This window comes from Pangasianodon hypophthalmus, chromosome 5, assembly GCF_027358585.1.
Source record: "Pangasianodon hypophthalmus isolate fPanHyp1 chromosome 5, fPanHyp1.pri, whole genome shotgun sequence".
Taxonomy (NCBI): Eukaryota; Metazoa; Chordata; class Actinopteri; order Siluriformes; family Pangasiidae; genus Pangasianodon; species Pangasianodon hypophthalmus.
This window is the reverse complement of record NC_069714.1, coordinates 19,586,595-19,606,029: the sequence shown is the minus strand read 5'-3', so window position 1 is coordinate 19,606,029 and position 19,435 is coordinate 19,586,595. Positions and strand designations below refer to the sequence as shown.

Here is a 19,435-nt window from a genome sequence, read left to right as displayed (position 1 = left end):
GAATCTAATTAAATTTCCACCATCTTGAAAGGGCAATGGGCTTCACATCAGTGGACACAGTACTGTATGCTCAGCACAAACTGAGCTGAGGAATCAGTAGTCTACTGTAATTAGTCTGTGGACCCCTCACCACCTCTGCATTATATCAAGGGATTAATTCACTAAATAGTGGCCTTTTACTAATATAGAACAACTTTAGACATATACTGTACATATATATTGATTCCATAACAGAACGTTTGATTCATCTCATAAAATTGAAGGGCAAGTCTTGAACCACAGGCTCAATGAAAATTCTCCTTCAACTGAAATACTAAACAAACATCATACTATACATACTACTCTGAACATGCATCTGACGTCATTGTTGTATACATCAACAAGCAAAAATTGTGTACAAATGTAATTCAATATATTTTGATTTGTGTATTTATTGTTTACAAGTGACAAATTTTATGCTAAAATAAAATATATAAAAATAAGACATATAAGACATATGACATAAGAAAAATATTTAAGTAATATTAAGGTGTAAAACGCATGTGTTTGGAAAGAAGTAAAAGAACAATGACTTCTATGGGACACACATTTTAGAGCTTTTCTCTACAATTATTGTAGACCTGCGGACTCCCAGGAGAATCCTACTGAGGGGATTTGTTTTGTGGAAATCACAAAAGAGTGGTGGAAATCACAGCCTGCCATTATGAAAATTATTATGTCTATAAATAATGGCAATGTTAATCTAATGAGAATTTTAATAAAATGTGTTCAATGGGTGGAATGTTCAGAAATGTGGAAAAAAAAAAACTCTGGCTCCAACAAATAGCCATAATAAGTTATTATTATTATTATTATTATTATTATTATTATTATTATTATTTTATTTTTTTTTAATTAATTTATTTATTTATTATTTTTTATATACAGTTAAAGGAGTCCCAGTCTGCAGTTTGAGAACTCCTGCTGTGCACAATTAAGAGGCAGAGCAGTTTATGAATAGATATGACCTATAAATTTGACAGATATTACAAATAACAAAGGTTATGACTATTGTGCATCAGCTTGAGTGTACTAAGGTCTGGTCCCTCACCCCAGCTCTCTCAGCTTTCTCCCTCATCTTTCATTCCTGCTTTCTCACTGTCTGCCTCCTGGAACTGACAATACAGCTTAAAACGTTCATCAGCATTCCTTCTCACTGTTGACTGCAGTTTTAATTTCACAGCAAGTTACATTATTTTCATGACTGGGTGCACATTTTGTTGCACCCTGGCACATGTTTCTCATTAACCAAAGCTCACTTCACTTTTGCTTAAGCCATTGGCACAAAACTGAAAGCATTTCACTGAAGTTCAGTGTCAAAGCTCTGTTTAACCATACAGTAAATGTCAGGATAAACTCTCCTTCAGCCATGATTCGAGCATAAGTGAAGCAGATTTTCAAACATTGTTAGAGATGTGATATAGAAAAAGCTAGAAAATAATTCCCTAGGTAAAATAGAAATAAGATCCACTTGCAAACGCTAAAAGTAGATAAATAAGTCATCTAGTGAACTGCAAATTTCTATGGTTTTCTCTAGAAAAGAGATTTGATACATTTTGGGACACTGAAATAATATTTCCCGAAATGTATGTAAGCAATTAAGAAAAATGTACTAAGTACCGGTGTCACTAGTGAAAGTTCACTATAGATTTTGAGTCCACTTAAAGTTTTTGTTTTTCATTCGCAAACACTAAAAGTCAATAAACACATCAATAAATAATTGATCATATGACTGTGCAGTTTTCTCTCGTTGATTTATAAAACACTGACACATGCACACTATATTCTAAGTTGATCAGTGCAGTTGTCGAAATTCATATGAAGTGTGTGTGTGCGTGTAGTATTTTCAAGTCAAGTCGAATGTGTGTATGCTTTGTTTTAAGAAACTTGGTCATGAGTTTATACTCACAATATCCAAAACATTTATTAATATGTGTATAATTGTGTAAAGTGTTAGGGCTCGAGAGCAAAGAAAGACACTGTTTCTTAAAATTAGTGTAAATAACTGAAAAGAAATTTAAACAATTATTAGAAATCAAGCAACATAGCTGTTTGTTAATTAATGCTTGATTTGCTTTAAAATAAAAAAGGATGTATGAACTCCTCATTGTTTAGACATCTATTTTTTATACACATATTTGATATTTCTCTACCAAATGAGGAAAAAATCTTTAGCCTCTTCAATGCACACATCATGATTGTTGAATTGGGCAGCTACCGGAGTTTGATTTTCAGTTGATTGTGCATTTCTTCATCCTCTATCTCTAACTCTCTACATTTCCCTCCTCTTCAATTATGTATTTTCATTGTATAAGCAAATAATACTGAAGTGTATAGACAATCTGTTTCTGTACATACCCAAAATCTGTAATGAAATGTGTAATTAGAAATGGAACATTGTATGGAGAGTTTTAATGAAAAGGATTTAATGAATTTGCAATGAGAGTCATCATTTTTTTTTTTTTTAAGTAATGTGTGCAATAACAGTTCAATACCTTCTGTAATGATATGTGTGATGTGGGACTGGGAGTGAAGAGCACAGAAGTATGTTATTTTAGAATGGGAAAGAGACAGCTTAGGCTCTCACTAAACTCTTTGGGATGGGGAGAGAAGACAGGTTGGGCTTTTACTAGCTTACTGACCTCAGGGTAGGTTTTAAAAGAGAGAGAAGGCCCTTTGACAGCCGAGCGCATGCTGCAAAGGGAATGACTGTTCCCACGGAAAGTTAAATGGCCTGGGACGAGAGGTGAAGCCGAGCAGAAAAAAAGAGTCTATAAGATTTGCATCACCCTGCAGCCTGGACATTTGACATTCCATCAGGTCCAGGTAGAAAGGAGAGATGCTTAGAGAGAAAAATCTAATGTACGGTGAGTGTGTGTGTATTTGTGTGAGTGTGTAACTACTCACTGTGTGAATGAGAGAGATTACGAGCATGAATTTGTGAGTAAAATGAGTGAATGAATGAGTGTAGTGACTTTTTTGTGTGAGTGAGTGAATAAAATGTGTATTTGTGTGTGTAAGTGAAAGAATACATCTGTATATATGTATGTGCGTATATGAGTAAATGTGTGGACACTTATAGCAGAGTAGGGCTTTACTGTAATGGGTGTTATTTATACCAGAAAAGGTGTAAAGCTAAGTACTTAACAACCTACCCACACATTCATAAAATAAAACTACAACTGAGCAAGTCGTAGATGGATCACTATGCTTACTATTAACCCCAAAACCAAGCAGCTGCTGCTGAAAATTCCAACACACAGGTTTTTATTACATGTAGATGTTTATTACATGTAGATTACATGAAGAGCACTGTGATTTTATACAGGTTGCAATAATTTCCCCATATAAACAGGGCATATAAATAGTGTGTGGAGAGAGTATGTGAGTGATTGACTAAGTATTAGTCTAATCATGCAGGAACATTTCATGCAGAGAACATTTCAAAATAAACTGGAGTGAGAGAACTTGAAAATCCCAAGAAGTGAGCTAAATATGAACTAATCAGAACCGACACGGAAACAGCTGCATTGCAGTCGGTACTCAAAATCTACACCAAGACTTTCTTGTAGTTTATGAGAAAGTTTATGAGAAATATATTATATTTTCCTTTTTGTTGGACACACATGCTAAACAAATGTTTGTGTACTATGTAGTGTGCAACAGTGTGAACTAGCTCATTTTGTGATATTGCTGCCTGCATCATTTTGTAATCATAATTTTGAATTAGTAAGTATGATATAATTTAATGAAAAAGTGATACAAGTTGAGTATTGGGGCAATCGTTGTTGAGTCATCTGTTAGACCACATGAATAGTTTGCCAATACCAGGAGCAGTTGAAATCATAATGTCATAATCTAATTTATCTCATAAACACATGATAAATTGGGTTTCACAAAACTATATCACAAAAGTATTATGGCTTATTCAATAACTGGAAGAGTTATAGTTTAAAAATTCAAAAGCAGGCCAAAAATTTTCTGATAAAATAATTGTAGTAGTAATGTTGGCTCCCAAGTGGGGCACCTGAAAAGCGTTCACGTTGTCAGGAGATCAGAGGTGATAATCCTGATAATGTAACAGCCATCTGTGCCCAGGAGCCAAGGGCGCAAAATTGGCTGAGCTGTCTTGGTGAGAGAGATGGCATACTCTCTCCCCTGTCAGTCACACTAGCCAATAGTGGACATCTCTGAGTCTGTGTATGTGGAAGAGGGTAGATAGTGCTGTGTTACACTGCCATAAGCAGCAAGTATGTTGGCTTCTTCCTGTGTCTTGGAGGAAGCATGTGTTAGCCTTCCCCCTCCCTGTTTGGTAGCTGTCAGGGAGAGCTGGCTAGTGGGTGGGAGTTGGCAGGTGACCAAAATGGGGAAAAGTCCTCCCTAATATCAGGGGTTAAACTGAGGTTTAGAAGGTGAGCGAGTCCTATGTCTTTCAGTGGTGTCAACTGTCCTGTCTACTCCATGTGCCAGCACTGAATTTCCTAGAATCCTTAGCCTCACAATGAACCCTTGGTCTTAGCATTTCACTTGTGATGTTACTGAGCCTTTTGTTTATATACACACTTCTGGTATTGACCCTGTCTATTTTGTTTATTGAGTTCTGCCTAGACTAGCCTAGTTAAATATGTATGCTTGTTTCTCAATTTTGGCATCGAAATTATATCAAAAGTTGATTTAGTTGATTGTTTTTCTGACAAAGATACATGATAGGGTAAAGCCTTTATACTAGCAAAATGAACATGTTTTGCTTTAATGATCAAATGTGTACATATACAGAGTATACAGCAGGTAACAGTTGCCTTGAGCAAATGGAGACATTTTACATGTTGAAATGAAAGTATTTACATTGCATTTTGCCAAAAAATGTCTCTCTATAAAGCAGTGAGAAACTGTATTAAATCATTACTATTTTTAACCATTGTTCTATGGTGTAATTTACATTTTTATCAAATTATAGCACTAGAGCTCAGCTCCACTTCACATAAACCAAAGGTGTAAGAGCTCCAATCCACTAGATCCCCCCAAATTTAACACCGGAGCAAAATAGAATAAAACATCCAGAGAAATATTAATGTTATTTTAAGGTACAGTATAATTTTCCATTAAAACTTGATGAAGGCTTAAGAGCTCAAAAAAAAGAATATTTCTCAGCAATATTAATGAAATAATAGTGGTAGAGGTTTAGGCTGATGTCTATTTTTCAATTACAAAAATTCCTTCCTTTTCTATAGTCAGGAGCTGTACAGTCAAAGGAGAGTACTCTTTTCCATAGATATCTGGCCAGAAGTGTACCTTGACACAAAGCAGAAAGATAAGCCTTGAGAAAAATGTGAAATTAATAATGTCCTATTGTAAAGTAAATACACTAAGAATGTATGATTAAACCCAGAATTAAACCAGTGTAAAACTGATGTGGTGTATTGCAGCCTATTTAGTCGTACTTTTTCACTCTAGCTTCCTCCATCTCAAACACACACATGTGAGCACACACACACACACACACACACACATACAGGATGTTCAGGATGGTGCAGGATGATGGGGTTCCATGCTAATCTCTTCACTGAACTATTCTTTTTCCATCTGCTCTAATACTGAAATGGTTTTCGGTTATTGCTGCAGGAGATGTTTGCTCATTGCTTCTTTGGTTTATTCATCAATTAGACATTAATTAGAATAAAATTTAATAAAATTCAGTGAGAGAAAATTCACCATGGCATAAGTTTCAGATTATTAATATGGTGAATGTTCTGAAGGGGGGCAAACTCTACATTAGACAATATACTATACTATATAATATAGAAGTGCAATTTAGAGCTGGCTAAGTTGAAGAAAAATAATTTGTTTCTGTGGTGACCATGAATTTGTAACCTGCAACTATTGCCTTACGTTGATGCCACAAACACCTCAAATTGTTGCCACAAATTCCTGGAACAGAGCCACAATTGTGACCAGTTGTATCATTGGAGACCCAGTATATCTTTACATTAGCCAAGCCACTGGAGATGAACTCTTCATGTGTCTATTCCCCACCTTCACGGTGTCTGTTATCACAGAATGATTAAATAGCAGCCTGTGTGATACTTGATGCCTGATACACACCACTCATTGTTTACAATGCTGATCACACAACCCTAATTAATGATGTTAAATGTCATGGACATGTGATAGCTTAACAGTGATAAAGTTTCTAGATTATCTTTTCTTGATAATTATGAAATTAGCTGGACTAAGTAGCACAGTTTGCTCATTAGAGGCATTAAAGTGGTTCAGCTTATCTTTGCGAACCATGATATGCAATAGCCTTCATAATATATAATTATGTGAGCATAATTACTTATTGAGAAAATTGGACACTAAAAACTATTTCCATTTCCATTTATTCATTTTGCCAATGCTTTTATCTAAATCAATAAAAATAGATGAGGCAGAGTTCAATCCAGGCATAGAGCTGACGAAGGATCTGACAGTGGTAAAAGTGTCACAAGACTAAGTTTCTACTAACTGACCATAAACAAGGGTAAGATAATTGTAGGAAAAATGTGGAAGCCTAAACTGAACACAAAGGTTGGAATAGTTGCTACTACACAGGAGGGCTACAACAAGTCACAAATCTGTCTGTCAAACTACAAACACCTGAAAAACATATAACAAATGATAAATTGCAATATTATTAGTAATATACAATAATAACAATATTACAGAGTAATACAGTTCATTGTGAAGAACACAAGTAATACATCACCTCAGAAATTAACAGCATGACAAGAGAGAGCACATCATGCACACACCACTCAGAAAGAATTGCTGAAAGAATTATTATTTAAACATATTCTATATGGCTGAATTCTGCATACTAGTTTTTACAACAAACTTTGCTACCCAGAGTGATCACACTCACTGTATAGTGAAGGGATATTCAACTAAACTGTCCTTGCTTACAATGATCAGGATAAGCGACTAACATAACTAAATGACCAAAAAAATGACAACAGTTATTGCCTTTAAATGCTCAAAAATGATTCCTTTATGGCTGTAAATAAGACATAAATTTGAAGTGGTTAGATTTTGTTTTGTGGACTCGAAACAGATTAGATGTCTTTTAAATTTAATGCAGGGAGAATACACTCATACGTCTCTGTCCAGCTATCTTTAACCATTCTATTTTTGTCACCATCTTTTTTTTTTTTTATAAACAAGCCAGATCATCAGTTCACTAATCAGTCCAGAGAGGTCCTAATGACTATAGTCTTTGGTTCTGCCTTTAGTTAGATAATTTAGATGAATGCATATGATTGGCTACAGCAGAAGGTCTGCTACAAAAGCCACAGTGGTTTATGTTTAGAAAACTAGAGTCGCAGATACCAGTTCTGCTACAGTATTTTCACTGAAATGGATCCATGACCCCTGGTATAGAGGACCTGTGAGATCATTTCCAATACTATACAAAAGTCTTAGGCACATGCAAGGAAATTATGTAAAGATATCTTCAAAAATAAATAGTTCACCATTTGCCTTTAAAACTGAATCAGTTCTCTCAGGTTAGAGGCATTATAAGAAAATCGACTGGTACTTTATTCCAAGCATCTTGGAAGTCTTGGCACATTTTTCTGTGACTTCAGTCTCAGTAGATCCCAGATAGTTTTGATGATGTTTTATCTGAAGAGTGGCCTATTACTTACTGTAATTTCTTTAACAAAAACTTTCTCTCGCATCATTTAAAATGAATATTTGGAAATGGAGATTTTGCACTTTTTTTATTATTTTCTTACTGACATATTAAATATCTAGGAAAGAATATCCACTATTTGGCCAAAAGTATGTGGATGCCTGACCATGACCACCATATGTGTACCTTACCCAAACTTTTGCCACAAAGCCGGAAGCACACAATTGTCTAGAATGAGTCTGTATTTCCCTTCACTGTAACTAAGGGGCCCAAACATGTTCCCGCATGACAATGCCCCTGTCCACAAAGCAAGCACCATAAACACATGGTTTGCCAAGGTTGGTTTGGAAGTATTCAAGTGGCCTGCACACAGCCCTGACCTCAACCCCACTGAACACCTTTAAAATGAATTGGAACGCAGACCGCATGACAGGCCTCCTCGCCCAAAATGGCAGCAAAGAGGAGATCAACTCCATCTTAATGCCATGCCTTTGGAACAGGATCTTCAACAAGCACATACTGCATGGGTGTCATGGTCAGGTGTCCACATCTCTGTACTATCTGGGTGTTTAATAAAGCTTTCTCAGGTACTGTGTGTACCTACATGTATTCAAGTCTGACATAGCTAATGTGCTCCAACAGCAGCTGGTTATATTTAGTTCGACAGCCTGTGTACTGCTAATGAAGAGCGAGAGGGGTGAGGGAGTTGTGAACACATGTCCAGGAGTCTGCAAGCCCGGACTACTGTAGGCACACAGGATTAAAGACAGCGGGAATCTTTTGATCTTCTTGCTTATTGCACATCAGGTGTCCTCCTGAAGGACAGAGACAGAGATAAGAGAATGTACTTTAAAGCACTGCCAGTTAGGCCAAATGCCAATATTGTCTTTTTAAAAATCTGGTTTGGTTCATTTATTATGTATTTATCTTTTCTTCTGGGCAGTAGCCATACTCTCTTATCTCAATCATATCATTTTGACCATGCTCATCCCACTGCAGAAAGTAAATCCAGTACATGTATACAGTACGTTATATACTAATACAGACATTGCATGGGTTTTCAGATACCTAATGACAGACAATTCAGCTTTGGTTTGATAATGGTTGCTTAATTAAGTTACTGACAAGTAGCCAATAGGATAATAAATCATAAAACATCGGTTCATAAACTGTAATGAGTTTTATCTTTATTTTTATTTTTAAAGGAAAAATCCACCCTGAATAATTTACAGATTAATCTTCATAAGTAACATGTAATCTTGTAAACCATGTAATTCACATGTAAACATGTAAAAGAGTTGACTTTATTAGTTTAAATGCCTTTCACTGACATGTTGGTCTATTTTCACTTTGGTTAACAGGTTCCTATACTACCCACAATGCCATTCGACTACCTGCTGATTGTGCTGCAGTGGGAGCAGCTCTTGCTGTATCTCTACCTAAAGAGACAAATGCAGCAGTGCTTCAGTCTATTAGTCTGTCCATCTCTCTCACCTCCTTACCTGTAGACCCAAACAGATAAGGTTCCAAAGCTTCAGGGTAAAACTGTTGTCCGTGCAATCAAGCTTGAACATCTTGTAGATTGCTAACTAGGCTGTAATTCAGCACAGATGTGTTGTATAGTTGCATTGTTTATTGGAAATTTCAGTCCAGCGTTTGCTGCCTCCACTACTTCTACAGTGGATTTCTCATTAATAGGCCTATGACACTGAATGTTGCTGGAAAATGGTGAGTGAGAAAAGAAGCTCTTTGGTTTTTTTAGGAAATAGCAGCAAAACCTGACTGAGTTTAAATATATTCCCCTCACCTCTATCTGTGGACTGGGCCTATCCAGTATCATTGGTTGAGATTTCTATCAATTAATATGAAAATTTATGGAGAGTGTGGGGCGAAGCTAGTATTTATTCCTTTTCTTATTTTCTTGTCCCTTGTATGAAATCTCAGAAAATGCAACCACATTGTCACTGCTCTTTCAAAGTAGTATGAATTTTTTAATGTGTTCTGGTTCCCCATTGCCTCTGACTGCTCTCATTGCTAAACTCTTTAAGCCCTGATATAAATTAGCATTGGCTAAAGAAAGTCTAGCTTTTGAAAATGTTTAAAATTTCACATCTTGTTTAGTGAATCAGAGTAAAGCCATTGAAGCAAGACAGGAATTATTACAGGCACCTAAACCCTGTACTGGCCTCTTGGGCTCTAGATATCTCCTCATCAGCAGTAACAGGCTGGAGGGTATTTTGCTAATGGAGTCCCTTGGGTTGCTGGACAAGGGATCAGTGAATGAACAATAGCTGGATTGGACAAGAAGACAAAGGGAACATTAATGTCAGATGGGATAGATTCATGTTGCCTGTGTTTATCTTGCGTTTCATTTTCAATAGCGGACTAAGCCTGCAGCAGTGTGATGTAGCTGGGTCAGCTGTGTGCAGACATGGGGTCAGGCTTCACCCACTGAAAAAAAAAAATGCAGGACAGGTCTCTGGCCACATTAGTGTCTTTATGAACAGTCACACTGACAAATCATTAGCTTAGTTTACATTTTACCAAACATCTACATCTTCATAACATTTAATAGAACTACATTACATTTACTGCTCTAGCGGTACAGACAGACACATACATGGACACATAGACTTACAGACACAGACAGAATGGCATATGAACAGAAAGGCACACAGACAGACAGACAGACACATAAGCAGAAACACAGATACACATATCATGTGTGGGTTTATTGTGGTTAAGTGCGAACATTCAGGGCTGTATGTGTGCCTGTGTGCGCACATGTGTGATATGGGTTCTGGTTTTAAAGATACTCTCCTGTTCATTCTGAGATGCTGGGAACAGGGTAACACTCTGGGGGAAGACATTGAGGAGCCTGATGTCAGCTGGCAGAAAAGGAAACACTTCCTGGAACACATTGGTGCTGGTTATGTGATGAAATGTGATGAAATACATGATGAAATTTGTATAGACACACATTAAATATAGAACTTTTTATATAGCAAACACTGATTCATGGATTTTATAAAGTGGCAGGTGTGGGCTGGATTTATTTTTCCTTAAAGTTCTTTGTCCAAATGCTGCTCTATCTCATGCTATACCTTTGCTTTTATTACCCCTACTATCTAGCTCACATATTTCAATAGTGGACTCGGAGAAATTAAAGCAGCAGACGGTGGGTTGTAAGGAACCTTAAATGAATTAGGAAGGAATGAGCAGGATGGAATAAGGTTTGAAATACAACAGAAGTCTTTACCCTTCTTGCTCTTTGACTCTTTCCAGGTTCAGATTTTCTTTGCAATACGCACATCATTCCAGTGAAGAACGAGGAGGGCGTGGTGATGATGTTCATCCTGAATTTTGACTATGTGCTGGAAGAGGACAGCAGTGATTCACTGGAAAGGCTCAACCTCACCCCTCCTCCTAAATCTGATTACAGTAAGTCTGATGTCTTGCACCATTTCTCAACTTTAATCAAGCTGTATTTTCCACTCCTAATTATTGTTTATGCCTCCGCACTTGGTAGGATGTTTTTGGGTTGTCCATCCATCCATGCATCCATTTAAGAGTCTCGTTAGCACAATATCTTGAGAACATTTGTAGGATTTATATGGAATTGTCATTGTAAACAGCAGATGAACTGATTAGATTTTGGAATTGATGAAAATAGTTTTTCTTCAATAGCTTCCATCTTGTTTCATATATTTTAAGGGTATTTCAGGCATAGAAATTAGTAGCAAGAAGGACCTGACTTTATTGGCGGCAGAGGTATCCCTATCAGTGCCATACATCTGTAAAATGTGCACCTGTAAAATGGTGCAGTCTGTATGATGAAGTGTGTGTCAGAGGGTGAGATTATTTGATTAGTGCACAGAACACAATGTTACAACAAAAGGCTGACTCAGTTTTCTGTATTTCACTTTAGAGTGTGCTATCACTTCCACTTCTTCCATTATCGTGCCATTATGTTTTCTTGTGGCCTGGGATGTTTAAGATGTACCATAATATTCAGAAGGACACAATAGCCCCACAGCCTAGGTCCTTTCACTAGTAAATCCTTCACAGTTAATTCACAGTCTGCAATTCATGCAGCTGTTGTGTTTGGCCCACTGGGTCAGAACCTGCCTGATGGAGCGCACCAAGCTGTTGAAGAACACAGGCTCAGTGTGGCACAGTAACACAGCACAAGATCAGCAGTGGAATTATATTCATCAGACAGCAGCCTCTAAGTGAGACTTCAGAGGAAATTGTGATGGAACCAACACCCTCCATTTCTCGTGCAGAACAGAAGCAATGGCAGATTATTATCTTGGAACAAGATTAACACAGATGATGTATGCTTATTGTTCCTTCACTCAACATCCTGTATATCACCTTGGCTGACCTTTTCATTGTTCTGGGTGAACATATGGAACTAAAACGTGTGTGTGTGTGTGTGTGTGTCTGCAGGACATCAAAATAATGTAGATCAAATCTAGTTTCTCTGCTTTCGTTTTTTTTTTTTTTTGGTAACTTTGCATCTTTGGATAATCAGGATAATCCACTTAGCTGTCTTATAAGCAGAGGCACTATATGCTGAAATAATTAAAAAACAAAAAACCTAATAAGAGAAAGCACTCTAATGTTTCTATGAGACATTTTTTTCATAGTGTGTGCACACACACACACACACACACAATCACATATATACAAACAGGTGACAAATTAAAAGGAAAAAAATGACTACTGCTTTTATTTTGCTTGCATGGTTTGTATCCACATGTTTCTTTAGAGGGAAGTGTCACTTCAAATCAATACAAGATCACCTTTAATCCTATCATGAAACATTTTTATCCTGATGGGAGCGGTCTCTTCCAGGATGACCCCATCCCCATTCACAGAGCAGGAAGGATCACTATAAGTCATATGCTGTGGTCTTCAGTTACCAGATCTCAACCCACCTGAACACCTATGGGAGATTTTTAAGGTGTTAGACAGTTCTCTAGATAAGTAGAATAAAATAAAATAATGTAAGATAAGGTAATCATAATCCAAATGTCACTTGATGTCATTTTGAAGAATGTTGTAGAACATGTAGAATCAGTGCCAAGGCACACTGACGCTGTTCTGGTGGCTTACAGTGGCCCAGCGCTGTCCTAAAACATTTTTAGCTTGTTTTTCCTTTAATTTGTCACACATCTGCATAATGTTTCCACATCTTATGTGTACTGAATTGGTTGTGTTTCTGTGATTACCATGTACAAGGACTTTTGACTCCTTTTCCTAAGTCAAGAAAAGAACAAATAATCTTTTACAGTTTATGGTTGTTCTAAAATTGTAATTTCATAAGTATAGCTGTTACACTAGAACAGTCTTAGGATGAGTCGGAGTACATAAAGTATAAAAGTAGTTCTTGTCTCTTGCACTTCCCCCCCCTGAAAATGTAGTCCCAGCACCCAAAAGCTGAATTATGCCAACTTGAGCTGAATTCACAAATACCTTCACAAAGACCAGACAAATCATAAGAGTTTTACAAAAATAAGTTTCACATAAAGCTTCATTGATGGAATGGAACTGTCCTTAGACTTGTGAGTTTTGAGTAAACATGTTTCCTTTGTCTTTTCTTAGTGATGTTGAACATTAAAAGTTATTGTTCATGATATTTGCACTTATGCGACAGATGAAACGGACAGAGATTAATATAAATTAGTACAGAGATTAGCACAAATTAAATAAAACATTTTTTTAAATGCTTTATTTAATTTGTACTAAATTTCACCTATTGCTATTTTAGTGGCAGTGAAGTGCCCACTTCCTGGTTCTTGTGAGAGTAAAGAATGCTGCAGTGAGGATGAGGATTAGGATGATGTTCCATATCTGTGTGTTTTCAACCAGGGTTAACCGTTTAATCGCTGTTTGCCCTCAGTCGTCATATCTGGAATCCCATTCTCACCCTGGCACGTCCTTTTGGGAGAGTTATTTTTAGCTACACGTGTGTGTGTGAATCACAGAAGTATCACATCTTCACAAACTGCTGTGGTCTTAGGTTGTTTTAGAAGCGAATGCCATCAAGGTGTCAAGACAGGCCTGACTGGAGGTGTTAAAGCCTCATTTTGCACTGAACTCATGGCAGCCATGTACACTTATACACTGCTCATTGTGTGTTTGCATTTGTGTGTGTTGTGTTTATTTTCTGTATTTCTATGTTTATGTAAGTGCTGCTATTTTTTAAGGATGTTTGTACAAGTGGACATTTTCATATGTAGGTGGATGTAGGGATACTCAAAAATGACTGCCTGTATCAGCAAATTTCCTGAGATTTCCACAGAGGTTAAACAGAGGACAGCAAAGGCAGAAGAGATCAACATTTAGCCTGAGAAGTCATTAGATCTCCTGAGCATACACACAAATCTGCCTCATTTAATGCCCACTAAACGTACACTCAGTCTGAGAGGATATCCATATGGCAAATCCAGACTCCATGAAAAGTCACTTACCAGGCAATAAGAACATAATTATGAGTGTATAATAACAAAAAATAGTTGATTGTAGCAAAACCATTCCCTTAGGATCCCTTAGGTTCCTGAACTTGCAGATATAAATGCACAGCCATCAAAGGTTACTAGACTACAGAGAAATATCTTTACCTGAGGCAGGAGAAAGAACATTGCTTTGAGTTTCATTTGCATGTAAATCTATACGCTAAGCCTTCCAACCTGAAATGGTTTGACCTTCTGAATAGGACTAGATGCACATCATGGTAAATATACACAATCTTTCATCACACAATGGCTATATTTGTGTTTGTGATTTATGTCAGTATTACTAAATAAATGTACCCTTTAAATTCCCACACTGCAGTGTCAGCCTCTGAGCTTCAGGTATCTAAGCAGCTCTTTCACTAAAATGTGGCAGATCGTTCTTCTTTTTTTTTTTTCTTTTTTTTTGCTTGGTTAAGACTCTGCATAGCAAATGAGGAAAGTGAATGTTTTGTATCAGTGTTACCTTTGTGTGCGCTGACTACATTACACCAAGACACTCTATCTGGGACAGCATACACACATAAGCATGTGGTATAAAGGCGTTATGAAATAATAGATGCTTGAGAAATAGAAACTTGGCCTCATGGTTTCCATTAACCATTCCATTAGTATCTAGTGATTTTAATGGTTAAACCCATGGGTAACCCATTAGGCCAATTCCCATTAACACGTGTTTCAGCGAGGGTTTCATGTTAAGATTATGACTGAATTTTTGATTGGGTTTATGCGTCATGTTGCAGCCAACCATCTTCAGAAAACCTAATCTTATGTTCTGATGTTTTACAAAGCACCTCCTATGTCATGATGCTCAACATCCAATCACCTGCGAGTTTACATCGTCTCTAGTAACAGGCTGATCAGCCAATACAGAAAGAACTTTTTTCCTTTTCCTACCATTTGAGGATGCTCAGTGAGGGAGCATATTTGTACAGGACTTTAAATTCAATTTGAGCGCAGTGCACTTGGCATTATCAGTAAATGGAGTCTTTAAAGAGGCTTTAGTGCCAGACCTGCTTGAGTGTGTGAAGGTGATGGATGCAGGAAGAGAAAGTAGGTGACCAAGATAGTTTAATATCTCTTTATACATTATTAACCTCTACTGCACAGATCTGCATGCCCTCTGTCAACATCACTCACCATCACACTCACTCACATTAGGCTTTGGGAGTGCATGAAAAGCTGTATTCTAGATGAGTTTTTAGAGACACAGGCACGTGTGTTGCCTTTCATAGTACAGAACAGTCTTGCCTTTTTTGGTCTCTATTCACATGCGTTAGAAATTTGCTGGGGATTCTCACATCACCTTTTGAAAATTCAGCAAATGCATAGCCTAAAGTATATCATGCACTATCAAACATATTTTTGGTGTAGACTATCCATTTCTTTGATCAGTTTTCATAGCTAGTGAGCATAAGGTGTTCGATAGTCTCTGAAACATGAATCCTTCTGTCAAATATCCAATGCTATAGACTCCTGATCCACAGGCAGCAGAGGTGATCTGTATTTGTGTGAGAGGGACAGATAACAGGCGTGTGTCATGTTCAGCACTTGTTTAAACATCAGTGCATGTGAATGCAGAGCAGTTGTATGATGTGGACAGAAGAGCTTGTTGAGTGAAGCCTTTCTTGTATAGCTCCAAGAGCTCGATTTCTGTCATTACAACACAGCCGCTCTTTCCGCCCTCCCGGAGAGTTTTTCCACCCAGTTTTCAACAGAATGCCTGTATATTGTATTCTGTACCAGTGTGTGCTGTTTACTACATACTATTCTTCATGCCAGAATTATCATTTACTGCACACAGCCATGTGACCTGTCATTTTCACAGTTACTGAGATCCAAAATGTTGGTACATTCATTTTCAGTAACCATTTTATCCTGATTAGTGTTGCAGTAGATTCGGAGCCTATCCCAGGAACACTGGGCATGAGATAGAAATACACCCTGGATGTGAGGCCAGTTCATTGCAGCGCACTATGCACACAGTCACACACTCATTCACATCTACGGGCAATTTAGAATATATATGATATGATATGATATGATATGATATGATATGATATGATATAATATAATATAATATAATATAATATAATATAATATAATATAATATAACATAATATAATATAATAATCCTCCTACCAACATGTTGTTGAGAGGAAACTGTAGAACCTAGAGGAAAACCAACATGGACACAGGGAGAACATGTGAAACTCCACACTGACAGTAAAACAAGCTCACGATCAAGCCCTGGAGCTGTCGGGCAGCAAGACTAGCCCACAATGTGTAATCTGTTTTTGGTTATAACCATAAATAATATGATAAGCCTCCAGATAGCTGCTTTGCAATCATAGCAAGCAGGCCATTTTGGGACAGAAGTGCAGTACACATAGCAACGTCAAAACTATCTGTTTCATGTCAGGTATTAAGCTGTCGTATCTACTTAAGCATCAAAGCACTTTATGCAAACATTTGAGGAAAATAATAACATTTAATGAATTACACAATCATATATACACCAAGTCTAGACAGAGTAGACAGCTCTATAATAAGGTTTACACACAGCCTGATGTATCCTATAATCACTGTTGCCTTTTTCACTACACTTTTCGATGCATACTTTGAAATTTATTCGGGGAATATTTATATTGTTTACGTGTTGTACTGTATACTACATAGTGCTTTGGGTGATGTATGCCATTTTGAACACAGATGATATTTCTGCATGGAAGATCTTTTCAACTCTTTCATATCGACTTGTCACTAGAAATTATTTCACTTCCTAAATGAAGACACCTGGGTCTAATTAACAAGTTACATAGCAGATGCTTCTCATTTGGGAATTAACTAGATTTATTGATGCAATGTGAAAGCCAGTTGTGGAGGCAAAAGCTGAATTGGTGTACATAACAGCTGTATCTTAAAACTTATGCTGTAGCACAGAGAGAAGTGAGAAAGTTATAAAAATATATATATATAGCCACCACCAAAAATGATGTCTATTTTACACAGGTTATTTTAAAGAGGCTTTATTTTAATTTAAAATTACAATTTACAATCTGAATTTACAATTAACTACTCTACACTGAAAAGCCTAACAAGTTACTCAATTGATCAAGTAAACTTGTTCCCTCAATTTAATTGAGTAATGGAGTCTCCCAAAACTTGTATATTTAAGTTCACTTAACTTGGCGCTAATATAGACTGTACCTAAACTGTTAAGTTCACTTAACTTGGTGTTCATCTAATATACTTAAATAATTAAGTTCACTTTACTTGGTGTTCACATAGAGTACTTTATAGCTTACTGACCGTGACTTGAACCCAGGCCATGGCAGTGAGAGCACTGCATGATAGCCACTAGTCCACCAGGGAGCCACCATACTGAAATAATTAAGTATTTTATGTACTTAACTTTGCGTTCATTTCAAGCATACTTAAATACAGGGTGTCCCAAGAGTCTTCATACACAGGGGAAATTAACACTTTGTAGCAAAATGCAACGTTATTTACAAATCATCCTCTACATGATTGCACACACACAGTCATCTCTCCCACTCAGATCATCTCTCCCTCTAGATGATCTCTAGAACTTCACGGCACCGGTACCAGCAACAGACCAGACAAAGAGGATCGCCTTTTGCAATTATCTACCAATCAGTGCATTAGTTCTCGTATTGCCAGGTAGAACTCCCTGCATGGCCAATCACATAAAAGAAAGACCAGAGCGAGCTATTTTAATGAATCATAAGTTTGAGTTCATAACACTTCATATCTTAAGTTTATGTATTTTGTAGGTAAATAAGTTAAACGAACTTAGATTTTTGATTTATGGGTACAAAACCCAACATTTTAAGTAATGTTTAGTCATGATTACTTGATTGTTTAAGTAAAGACAACATTAGGGTTTACAGATAATAGCTAAGGTCAACACTCAATTTACTTACTTACTAGGTAACAATATTGTGTTATGAATTTTTAGGTGTACATTTAATAAAACGTGTAAGTGGAGTAAATTACACACATACCAAGACTAGGCAGGACTATAATAAAGCCTGCTATGTTTCCTGCTGCCAAGATACTACAATCTATTTCTGAAAAGATTGCCCTCTTTCTCCTTTGGGTTTTCTTTAGAAAATGTGCAGCCCTATTAAAAGTCTCTGGAGGGTGCCTTAGTCAATACATTTTTCCAGTATCAACAAAATGATGAATGCAGCACACTTCAAAGCAACAACACATAGGGGACATTCAATACCGCAGGACTTCATGTTTTTATTTGATCATGTTGTGATACACAAAACTCATATTAAAAAGGATCTAGTGTAGCTGTTAATGGAGTCAGTAGTGAAAGGATAATTAGGACCAAAGACTGGTCAGACGTGTACGTTATTGATAACCCTTTTCCACTGAAAACCTTTTGTGAACTGGAACTGTGTTGTGCTTTTCCACTACAAAAGATGCTGCTGCTCCGAAATGTTCAGAACCGTGACATCAGAGGCCTGGGGGCAATGTTTTTTTTTGTTTGTTTTTGTTTGGGTTTTTTTGTTTGTTTGTTCTTGTTTTTGTTTTTTTTTAATTAATATGCTAACAGCTTGATCAACTCTAATTTACATAACTTCATTAAAATAAGATGTGGACAGTTCCAGGGTTTAGGAAGAAACACCCATTAAATGTGCAACTGCAACGTACTGAATTGGAGATATAGTGTTAATGCTCAAAAAATCTACTATAAGCACTCAGAATAAAGAGTTAAAATTGTAAAAGCATCTATCCATAGGTGTAGTGTACTGGGGATCCACCATATATTGAAAGTATCTTTTATCTAATAGATTGTGGCAGAAACTGATCCAAGTTCTTTTTTTTAAAAAAATCACTTAAACCATGTTCATGGTGTTAGTTTTTTATTACATGGTGTAATAAAATGTCCTCTCTATAATAAAACTCTTGCATCCAGGTGGCTGTAAATTTACAGGTGCAAATGAGCTTCTAGCAGCATTCCTTTCCTGCGAACCCAGATCTCTGCATCACACTCAGCAATACTTAATTTATAGAAATCTATTATAAAGTTACATAGTGATTGAGAATATTTATACTTCTAAAGAATCCATGATTCTGCCTGAAGTGTTTAAAAAGCTGGTGAGGGTGTAAATGTTGGTTAACATTTCTTTCTGGAAGCATTTCTTTTCTGTGTTGATACAGATCGCTC

General features: G+C 36.8%; 1 protein-coding gene across 2 annotated transcripts in view; it reads left to right on the top strand.

Moving 5' to 3' along the window:
* The window catches only part of LOC113526240 (potassium voltage-gated channel subfamily H member 7), a 64,630-nt gene that overhangs the window by 12,616 nt on the left and 32,579 nt on the right, over positions 1-19,435 (top strand). For both annotated transcript variants that reach the window (XM_026913110.3, XM_026913109.3), the window contains exon 3: positions 10,994-11,149. In XM_026913110.3, the coding sequence (XP_026768911.1) occupies positions 10,994-11,149 (156 nt within the window). The remainder of the gene's footprint in view (positions 1-10,993; positions 11,150-19,435) is intronic.